Source organism: Felis catus, chromosome D2 (genome assembly GCF_018350175.1).
Source record: "Felis catus isolate Fca126 chromosome D2, F.catus_Fca126_mat1.0, whole genome shotgun sequence".
Lineage (NCBI taxonomy): Eukaryota > Metazoa > Chordata > Mammalia > Carnivora > Felidae > Felis > Felis catus.
Genome location: NC_058378.1, coordinates 58,750,484 through 58,761,777, shown reverse-complemented (window position 1 = coordinate 58,761,777; position 11,294 = coordinate 58,750,484). Strand labels below are relative to the sequence as shown.

The 11,294-nt window shown below is 39.5% G+C and overlaps 1 protein-coding gene across 12 annotated transcripts in view; it reads left to right on the top strand.

Moving 5' to 3' along the window:
* Positions 1-699: 699 nt before the first annotated feature.
* The window catches only part of ERLIN1 (ER lipid raft associated 1), a 67,132-nt gene continuing 56,537 nt past the window's right edge, over positions 700-11,294 (top strand). For 6 of the 12 annotated variants that reach the window (XM_019813699.2, XM_019813700.2, XM_019813701.2 and 3 more), the window contains exons 1-5: positions 700-834; positions 1,172-1,295; positions 3,003-3,084; positions 7,311-7,357; positions 9,113-9,174. In XM_019813699.2, the coding sequence (XP_019669258.1) occupies positions 1,183-1,295; positions 3,003-3,084; positions 7,311-7,357; positions 9,113-9,174 (304 nt within the window). In that variant the 5' untranslated portion in view covers positions 700-834; positions 1,172-1,182. Of the gene's footprint in view, positions 918-1,171; positions 1,296-3,002; positions 3,085-7,310; positions 7,358-8,316; positions 8,352-9,112; positions 9,175-11,294 lie in introns of those variants that run through there. The other 6 variants (XM_011287475.4, XM_045040557.1, XM_045040558.1 and 3 more) reach the window with 6 other exon arrangements.

The window sequence follows — 11,294 nt, the reverse complement described above, 5'->3', positions numbered from 1 at the left end:
TATGCACATGATCCATAACTTGAAAGAACAGAAGACTGCAGTACAAAAGAAAGTCTTTCTGTTCTCTAGTCATTCAGCTCCCTCTCCCTGAAGAAAAACTGCATGCAAGCCTTTCAAAATCTGGGCCTGGCCAAACCTGTTACACCACTCCTTTCCATCACTCGGGCTTCAAGAAAGGTGCAATACTCTTTGAGCTACCTGGATGACCCCCTTCCCCCAAACAGACACACACTCGCGTGCTTATTCTGTTTCTATTGGGATGGCCTTCATAAAGCCCTCACTGGGTCAATATTCTGGCACGTTAATCGGTGCTCAGAAAAACACCTGAAGGATGAAAGATGTGGTCAGATTGAATATCTTCCTCTTCTGAACTTGTACAATACTTTTATTGCAACAGGTCTATTGCTCCTGAATTCGTGCAGGACCCGTGCCTGAAGCATGTGGTTGTCACAAGGTATAAACCACAAAAGGACAAACGGAGCAGCTACCACAGAGAGCACGGGAGTGGATTTCTGCACAAGAACAAACTGACCAATCCCTCGTCCCAGGCGCCCTGTCCTTCCCTCTATATCTCTGCTTCCTCCACACTGTGGACTTCCCTTCTCTTTCATAGCAGGAAACCAGCATTGCGCAGAGAGGAGCGCAAGTACCTCCGCAGGCGGGCGGCCGGGAGAATTTTGTCCCGCCCGCTCCCCGTCTCCTAGTGGGGCGGGGAGAGTTACGTCGGCGTGCGTGGCTGCGCAGCCGCAGTGCCGGACGAGTGGGCGGGGCCGGCGGTTGGCGCGGCCCGGGAGGCGGCTGCACGTGCAGGCGGGGGCGATGCGTCACTGATCGGTGAGGCGCGGCCTTAGGGTCGGCCTCCCCCTGGAGTCTGCGGCTGGCCCCTTGTCAGTTAGTGCCTTCCGCCAAGGTTGGGGGTGGGTGCAGCGGCCGTTGAGATTGGGGGTGTCAGGACGCTCACCGAGTAGGGGCGGCCCGCGGCCCTTTTCGGGCGGAGGGGTTGGCGAGGGAGAAGTAGGCTGTGTGATGAGGGAAGTATGCGAGAAAAGGGGCAAAGAACTCTCTGGCTCGCCCTGCGGAAGGAGGCCGGGTCTCCGGAGACAGGGTGGAAATTGGGGGGGGGGTGGCGTCGGTACTCACGAGGCTGGGGATCCTTTCCTCCCCCATCTAGGAGGAACAAGGATGAATATGACTCAAGCCCGGGTTCTGGTGGCCGCAGTGGTGGGTCTGGTGGTTGTCCTTCTCTACGCCTCCATCCACAAGATCGAGGAAGGACACTTGGCTGTGTACTACAGGTGAGCAGCGTGTGCAGTCAGTTCAGATTCCGGAGTAGGTTGAAAGGGGACTCCCGTTAAGAGTGAGTCTACGAAGTTGTCCCCTCTTGCAGCATCGGGGAGCTCTCCAGTCCTAGGAAGTGATTTTCGTCCCAGCCCTAGGGGAGGATGAGGGTCAAGCACCCTCTAAGTATTGGACAGTTTTAGTGCTCTCTGCATTTTGTGCAGAGGTTCAGATTTTCTACATTTATTCCTAATAGACCGCAAACTCAATTATTTGTGGGAAAAACGAAGAAGGAAGAAAGGCAGTAGTCGCTCCACTGTGACTGAAGAGGTAGATAAGTCATTGTTATATTCCATACAGCTGTACAGGCTTTTAGTTTGTAGTCACAGATGCCATTTAGAAACTCTGCTCTTGTTTGTGGTCGTTTCTTCGATTTTTTTCCCCTGATAGCCCGTAGTGACTGGTTTTGGCTTAGGAGGCCATGATGACCATGACAGTTGTTATATCTCTGGAACTTGAGAGACATAAATATAGCATTGATGGGCCATCCTCCTCCCACCTTACCCTTTCTTTTCAAATTGAGGAAAGGAGTAGCGTGGGATGTGTTGCTGTCTAATTGAGATGGAATAGCTTTTCCTTCAATGTAGTTACAACCAGTTCCTTTTGATGTAGACCGAGGACAATTTGGAGAAATTGCAATAATGTATTTGAAGGAACTTCAACTTTACTTTCAGATCCGTCGAATCTTAGAAACGGTCTTTCCGGTGAAGTGCTAGTTTCAAATACAATTTTAGTGATAGGTCTTAGCAGATGGAGATCTAGCATAACAAATGACAGATTAATTCATATTTCCATCTGGTTCAGCGTTGTCTTCCTAATGGTAAAACCAAGGAAGGAACATTTCAAGGTATGGCTCTCAAAGAATTAGAGACAGACTTCAGTTCATTTTTTCTTAGTTATTTGTTATGAATTATTTGCAAACTTATTAATGTTTTCAAGATAAGAAGCCAGGTTCTATGAATTTACTATTCACTATGTAAACAGGACTTCTTTTTTATACCTGCCTGCCAAGTGCCTCCTTTTTAGAATTTCCAAGATGTACTTTCATATTTCTCACATTTCAGAATTTGGTGAACAAGCCCACACTTATATACTATCTGTTTATAGTTTTATCCTTTCACCCTTCATCTTTTCCATGCCAAGTTTTTGTTGTTATTTTTAACACAGACTTTATGCCTCCAGTGTTTTAATATAGGTAGGTAGAAAAAAAGAGTCTTGAGCGTCAGAAATTTTCTCTTTATTTGAAAGTTTGTGTTATGTTCTTTTTTCAACCTGGTGATGAAATGTATTATGTTTTAATAGGGCTCATGTTATGTACAGTTAAAGTACAGCAACTGAGAGCCATTAGAATTTTTTTCACAATTATTTCTCAGAAGCTTAAAGATGAGGGAGGATCCTTTGTACGGAGAGCAGTGCTAGAGACCCAGAGGTATCCTTGTTTGAGCTTATGAAACAAAGTGTAACATTGGCAGTTTAATTTGATCTTTTTTCACCTTTGGCAGATATTTTAGAGACCAGTAATTGTTCCTCATGAGCAACTCATATTAGTGAGGCTTTAGTAGGTCCATAGCATGAGTAAGAGTGAATATTTATTATAGCATTTTAGATTTGGAAAGAGGATTTCTGTCTTTATAATCTTGTCAAATTGAAACATCTTTTTGCAGGGGAGGAGCTTTACTAACTAGCCCCAGTGGACCAGGCTATCATATCATGTTGCCTTTCATTACTACGTTCAGATCTGTGCAGGTGAGTGATTCCTAGGGAAGCCCCCAGGCTGGGTAGACAAGTGTGACAGGAATAGTTACCACATTCATGGGTGGAGGTGGATTTCCTTATTGCTTAAGCAAATGGTGGTATTTACTTAAAAGCAGGAGTTACAAAGTTCAGAGTACAACTGTCACAGCACAAGTTCTGGTTTTGAACCACCTCACTCTCTCGAAGTGTGTTAGAAGTATGAGCCAGGCAACTTGGAAGGACCCACCTCCCCCATCTATATAGTGGTATGCAGCATGTTTTTTGTTTCTCATGTCAAAGTAACATAGGACTTTGAAACACAGAAGTACAAACCAGTGATTACTTGGTTTAGAAAGGTGTTTGGTTTCCATAGAGACCAGTTCCTGGGCCACTGTTAACCAGGAGGATCTGAATTTTTACACACAACTTTTCTGCCTGGGACATTAAGCACAATTTTATATGGAACCTTTTTGAGTGTTTTATTTTGACAGCATCCCAGAATGTTTGAAATAAGCATCTGTCTGTTGAAAACAGTATCTTGGCTATGGGAGACACTTAGTAAATATCTTTTGTTATAACAAGATGAAAAAACAGGATTAGATTGTGCCTACTTTTGCAAGCTCAGTGTGATCATACATCTTTGGATTCAGAAGTTTGTGTAGCATCTGCTGTTAATTTTTCCAGAACTCAGGAAAACTCAATGTTTTTAATCTTGTAATTTAAGTCTAGGCTTCCTTCTAGTGAGAGTTTCATTACGAATACTTAAATCCTCCAGATTTCCTTCCAGTTCCCTTTTAGATGGCTTTGGGCAAGAATTGTGTCCATTGAAGTGAAATGTAGTGTTCTTCTCCTAGTCAGACTTATTTCCATATTGTTTTCCCTTGGTTATTTTTTCATTCTTACCTTGGTTCATGTTGTCGCCTCTTCTCTCACCAACTCTCCTTCATTACTGCTCTCCTATCTCAATCTTGCTAGCCTTTTAAAGTCTCACTGCAAATCCTTCTTCTAATCTATAGCTCCTAAAGTCTGTATGGTAAATTTTGGCTCTTAGTCATGTTTCCTTTAGTAATGTTGTTTGTACTCTCAAAGTTGCTTTGTGTATTTTCTTTCCAGAGAGTCTCCAAACTTCCTGAAGGCAGAGGTTGTAACACATTTGTATTAATGACCTTTCTGCTTATGAAAGTTTTTAAATTGAGCTGATTTCTTAGGAAGCAGTATGGTGTAGTGAACATGGGGCCAGAAACCTGGAGACTTAGGTAATGGCTCTGGCTCTGGCACTAATTGGTTACATGACTTTGCAAAAATGACTTAACCATTGTTATTCTTCCATGAAAGAAGGGGTTTTAATTACATGACCTCAACAACAGCCCAGTCAGTAATGATGTTATCAATGGCATCATCAGACCCTTAGAGATAAGGAGCTTTTTAAAAATCTTGTTCAAAGTCAGTCAAATCTGTTTCTGCTTTCTTGGAGCTTAGTATTTTGAGTCATACTGATGCGGAGATATTTAAAAGATACAGACAGTAAACATTAAAACAAATTTAAAGGTTAACTGCATACAGCAGATATGCAGTGTATATGTATATATACATATATAATAATAAATTGTCAAACTATTAAGATGTGAAATTTGTAAAAAGATTTTAGTGTAAACTAATATACATCTACAAAATATTAAAGGCTGGATCCATTGTGGCTAAATAGTAGTGCTCTTTCTTCACACGGGACACAATAACATTCTAGGAAAGGATTGCATTAATAAAACTTTTAAGAAACTGTTCTTATAAGAACAAGACATTTATTTTTAGGAATTTTTGGAACGCATGAGAAGACAACCTGTATAAACAAGTGGCTTAACGAACTTGGCAGTTGAAAGGAATGTATAAGTAGCATCTCGGGAAATGTGAAATCCTGTATATGAAATAAAAAGAAAAAAAGCTATGCTTAGGGAAATATAAAAACTTTCAGCCTTTAAAGTATATTACATAACTAAAGACTTAAAATTTTTTTTTCTATGTTTGTTTATTTTTGATAGAACATAAGGCAGGGGAGGAGAAGGGAGAGAGGGAGACAAAGAGTCTGAAGCAGGCTCCAGGCTCTGAGCTGTCAGCACAGAGCTCGACATGGGGCCCGAACCCACAGACCATGAGATTATGACCTAAGCTGAAGTCAGTCGCCCAACCGACTGAGCCACCCAGGCGCCCCTAAAAAGACTTAAAATAAATATTCATACTGGGAAGATGATAATTTTGGAGATAATTTAAAAGAACTATAAAAGGACATGAAGATAGGATATTGAGGATTTAATGTTTGAACTCTTTCCTAGTTCTTTAAGGTTAGAGAATATCCTCTAGGTTTTTTGTTAAATTTTTTTTAATGCGACGTGCGTACACGTCTGGGAGAGGCAGAGAGAGGGAGACACAGAATCTGAAGCAGGCTCCAGGCTCCAAGCTGTCAGCACAGAGCCGGACCCCGGGCTCGAACTCATAAACTGTGAGATCATGACCTGAGCCAAAGTTGGACACTTAACCGATTGAGCCACCCAGGTGCCCCTATCCTCTAGGTTTAAATAGGGATGTATATTAAGAGTTGACGTGGAATATGGAAATTGAATTTGGTTAATGTTTTGAAGGAAATAAATTGAACTCCTCTCTTCACCTCCCCTCACTGTGCCTAGAACCTATCACTAATGTTTACCGTCACCCTAATCTCCCAACCCTAGGGTTGTATTCTATTCTTTTCTCCCCTGGAATGTTATATGCAACCAGTTATTACATCCTTCCTCTGTTAGGTCTCCTGGACTGACAGCTTTCAATTTCCATGGCCTTTACTACATTAACTTAAATAAATCAATACTTCAGCTTCCCAGCTGGTTTTTCTACCTCCAGATAAGATGGATAATGAGGACTGTGTCACATATAAGCACAGAAATTAGGAAAAAACATATTTTGAAAGGTTCATTTGGTGGCTATATGTTAGATGGGCTAGGGAGAGCCCAAGCCCACCAGTGAACATTTAGGGCCCACTGTCTAATTTCACATTCTCTTCTCAGAATTTGCACTCTCCTCTATATTGCCCCTTTTGCTCCAGGCAAGCCAGCTTGCTTCCTATCATTATACATGTGGTTTGTCCTCAGTTGTGTGTATTTGATAGGATAGCTCCTTTTTTAAGTTTTTGAAGCTTTATTAAACATTTCAAACAACTGTGAAACAAACACACCAGAAATAAAGCTCCAGAATAGTAGTCCAGATGTTCCTTAAGTGTAGCCTCATGGTCCCATTTCCTAGATGGACTGCCTCCCTTCGCACTCAGGCAAGAGAAAGATGGATGGTTTGGACTGGAAAGACAACAATGTTGGTCCCTATGGACAGGGCCAGGAGAAAGTGTCATTTGCCAATACTTGTTACTTAAGCGCAGAAAAAGCAAAAAGCCAGTGACCGTCACAAGGTCTTCCTGTGTGTTCTTCATAATGTACAGTCTATATGCTCAGGACTCTTTGAAGAAGCTCCTGGCACGAGGAGCTATTGAACCTAAGATGTGTTCTTATTTCTCTTCCTCTAGACGTGGCTTATAAATACTTCACCTCGGAGAGCTTTCCAAACTATTATTCTACTCTTTATCACTTACCTAGCAATTCAGTTTATAATCTGTTATTGTGTACATGTCATCAATTGCTTTATGAGGATTTTATGTCTTATGTGGGATTGTGAGCTTTTAGAAACAAAGATTCATGCTTCCTTTTTTGTTTGTATTCCATAAAGTAATATGTTGCTGTATTCTTAAATAAGGTTCAGTGTGTCCAGAATATGCAGTGGAATTAAAGTTCAGAGCAGAAGTCCTAATGGTAGTATCCTTGTAGGTAAGCCATGTAGTTTGCAATCCTAGGCCAGCTCCAGGCAAATAAGGGACTCTGAGAGACTAAACATTGAAACTTTCTAAGGGTGCCTTTTTTTTTTTTTTTTTGGCCCCAGCTCCCACCCCCAATCAACCTTCTCACTCTGGGTTGTCCATATGCATCTTGATTGGGACATTAGCTATAAAATATTTTGTTTTATTTTTCATATCTACTAGGATGCAAAAAGAAATTACTCTGATAGCTAATCTTTGGGGACTGAAATTGTAATGGAGCTCTTCTGTACTTACCTCTTAGCAGTTCTCTGTAGGTTTTCTTCTGGGACCAGTAGTTCTTTGACAATATGTGTCCTGAGTATTCATGAAATATTTTTTTTTTCCTCAGACAACACTACAAACTGATGAAGTTAAAAATGTGCCTTGCGGAACAAGGTAAGCTTTTCCCCTTGCTTACTAACCTCTCTTTAATTCAAATGGAGTTTCTGCCCACAAACTGTGATTACTTAAACTAATCTTTCAGATAGACATGATAGTAACCCAGGAGGATTTCTTTTCTGAGCATTATTTGAGTAAAGCTGTGTCTCCAAGCTTTCCATCTTAGAAGCCATTTGGTACTGGAAAAAGTAGTTTCGGAACCGGCAGACCTAACTTCATACATCAGCACTGCCCTGTGTGCTTTATTGACTTTTTTTTTAATAGACTTTATTTTTTAGAGCACTTATAGTTTGATAGCTAAGCAAAAGGACAGAGAGTTCCCATATACTCCTTGTTCCCATACATGCCTTTATGGATTTAGTTAGGCTTAGTTTTCTTGTTTGTAAAAGTTGGGTAATAAGACCTATCTTGCAGGGTTATTGTGAGGATTAGGATTAGTGTATATAAAGTGCCTAACCAGCACTTGACTCAGAGTACGTACTCAATAACAAATAGTTCGAATGAAATCATCTCACTTTCTTGTCATCTGTACTACTAAATGCTATCTAATTAGAGTTTCTGGTTCATGAGGTCTGGAATGAGGCTCAAGAATTTGCATTTCTAGCAGAAGTTTCCAGGTGATACTGCTGCTGCTGGTCTGGGGACCTTACTTTGAAAGTCTCTGCCCTAAAGAGTTTTAGGGACAGAACAGCAAGCAAAGCCTAAATTATTTCTAGAGTATAATCAGAACATTGAATTGTGTAACAAAAAAAAGAGTGTAAAATTCAAGGTATTTTTTTAAATGCCCTATTTGAAATGACTGTCAGTATTACAAGCCTGTAAAAGAGGCTTGGCCATCTCTGGACGGACAGAAATGCTTGTAAAAAGGGAGAATTTCCCTCTGTTTTAAGTTTATATATTTGATATCAGGTTCTTCCTAGATCTCTCTGTAACTCTCTTTTATGGATTTCCTTTAGAGAGGACTCAAAATTGGCAGCTGATGAGATTTGGGGTAAATTTTATCTTCATGCTTCCCTTATTTTCTCAGATTTTTTTCTGTGAGCAGGTATTACCTTTTATATCAGAAAGAAAATGTCCTTGTAAGTTGTTAGGAAGACTTAGTTGTTTAGTTTCAAAATCTCTAACTTCATGAATCTTAAATTGAGATTCACATGTACCTCAGGGTCTATGCTAATAGGCCAGGAAGTACAGGAAGCCATTACTTAACAAGACCTATCTTTCTGCAGTGTCAATTTTACTTGAGGGTTTGAGGAGAAAGTCTTTTTTCATATTAGAATAAATACAGTTTAAAAAGATTAAAACTCCTCATGAATTGTTAAGATAAGGCAGGAGACCAAAAAAAAAAAAAAAAAAAAAAATGTCAGCCCGTGGCTGGCCTTAATACACCTTGGGGAACCATTTTACTTGGTCCCTTGATGGAAAAGTTTGAGAAGTGTACTGCGTTAGCTGTTGGCTTCAGTTAATAAGGGCAAAGTGCCTAAGTAGCCCTACGTTATACATTTAGTCTTCATGTGAGCTGATTTGATTGTTTCAGTTACAGAGGTGAGACTTGGTTATGAGAGGAGCCAGATTAAATGTGTACAGGGATGTTTGAGTGGTGATTGAGTAGTGGTTATTTTAATTAATGAGTAGTGTATGACTTTAGATTTTCCTTCTAAATTTCTACCATGTGGGATATGTTTGACAATGTGGGAATCTGGGATTATGATAAATTTTATTTAGCTCACACTTTTTCCATTTCTTTGTTTTTAGTGGTGGGGTCATGATCTATATTGACCGAATAGAAGTGGTTAATATGTTGGCCCCCTGTGCAGGTATGGTACTCATATATTCTGTTGTTTTTATAGTTACAATTAGAGTATTTATATCTGAAGAGATTCCTTAAGGAATAAAAGGGTAGTTTTAAAGTTTTATGACCTCATTCATTTCTGATATGTATAAAAAAATGAGAATCTTTTCCATTTCTGGGAAATGGTGGCAGAAACAGGTCACAAGTCCTAAACAGAGTTGACTTTCTCTAACTTTATGTGTTACTCTTCTCTCATCTGAGTTTTCGAAGAGCAAGATGGTCATTGATTATTTCTAGAGTTTCTAGAAAGTAGCATTTTATCCAGTCAGGATGAGAGAATTTTCTTGCATGCTAAAAATCTGTAACAGATCAGAAAACACTGATTTATAACCATAGAAAACTTCTAGTTGAGATTTGCTATAACTTGTAAAGTGATCTGAAAGTTCTCAGTATGGGGAAAACACTTCCTTGGTAAAAGATGAAAAGCCACAGAGATGGAATGGTTACTATTCAAATCAAAAACTTAGAAGTTATGGAGAAAGATTTGCTTTTTTTTTTTTTATGTTTGATTTTTTTTCCCCCCAGTTTTTTTTTTTTTTTTATTGTGGTAAGATACATATAACTTAAAATTTACAGTCTCAAGTATTTTTCAGTGTACAGTTCAGTGGTATTAAATACATTCACAGGGGCGCCTGGCAGGCTCAGTTCATAGAGCATGTGACTCTTGATCTAAGGGTTATAAGTTCAAGCCCCACAGTGGGTGTAGAGATTACTTAAAAATAAAATCTTAAAAAAAAAAATTCACATTGTTGTGCAACCATTAACACCATCTACCTCTTCTCATCTTGCAAAAATGAAACTACCCATTAAACATTAACTCCCATTTCCCTCTCTCCCCAGCCCCTGGCACCTACTGTTCTGTTTTCTGTCTCTATGATTTTGCCTACTCTTAAGTACCTTATAATAAGTGGAACCATAGTATTTGTCTTTTTGTGACTGGCTTATTCACTTAGCATAATGTCCTCAAGGTTCGTCAATGTTGTAACATGTGTCACAATTTCCTTTTTTTCTAAGGCTGAATAATACTTTGTGTATATACCACATTTTGTTTGTCCACTTATCCATTGATGGAAACTTGGAGTGCTTCCACATTGTAGCTATTGTGAATAATACTTCTATGAACACAGGTGTATGTGGGTCTGTTTGAGACTCTGCTTTCATTTGAAAGATCTGCCATTTTATCTTGATCCTTTTTATTAAAATTTGCATGTATGTTGATACGTACAGGATACTGTGTTTGACCGAAACAGCTTAAAAAGGTGAAGTTAGAGCCTTTTCCCTAAGGGTTTTTTTATTGTACTTCAGAAGACATGATACCAGCACACATATATACATAGATGTATGTATGTATTGATGTATGTTGGAATATAAGGTCATGCTAAATTTCATGGCACTGGTACAGGCACAAATAGCAAAAGAATTTCAGAGTAGAGAGCAAGCTGTATTACTGTCAAGTGGATTTGGATTATATTTTTCAGTTATTATTTTCCTTGTCTTTTTTTTCCATCTACTTTCCCTGGTTACAAATTAGTGGAATGGATTATGATTGGAAACATAGACGAAGGGAATTTATTGCTGGTTCTCTAACCAGAGATAAGGAAACTGTTGGATCAACAGTTCATTTGGTAATGACCAAGCAAATGAGTTAGTCAGCAAGTATTTATTGGTGGCCTATCAGTTGTGATCTGGAATCCAGTTATACCTGATATCCTCCGTGGGAAAGCCAGTAGAACTAGTCTTTAGGTCTGAAGGAAGAAAGCAATGTTTTAATAGGTAGAGCATGGATCTGGTGTGATCTAGTATGTGCCCTTAGGCATATTTTTGAAATTCTGTTTCCTATTATGCAAAATTTGGAGGGTTTTTTTGTGGAAATTAAGTGGTAATGTACATAAATTCCCTGATATAAAGCCTGGCCCAGTGAACGTTTGCTTCTTCTCCTTTGAGCCTGGTATCTTTTTACAGCCTTTAAAAACTACCTTTTCGTTGGGGAGGAGATGGGCTACATGGGGAATGGGTACTAAGGAAGGCACTTGAGCACTGTGTGTTATATGTAAGTGATGAATCACTAAATTCTACTCCTGGAAC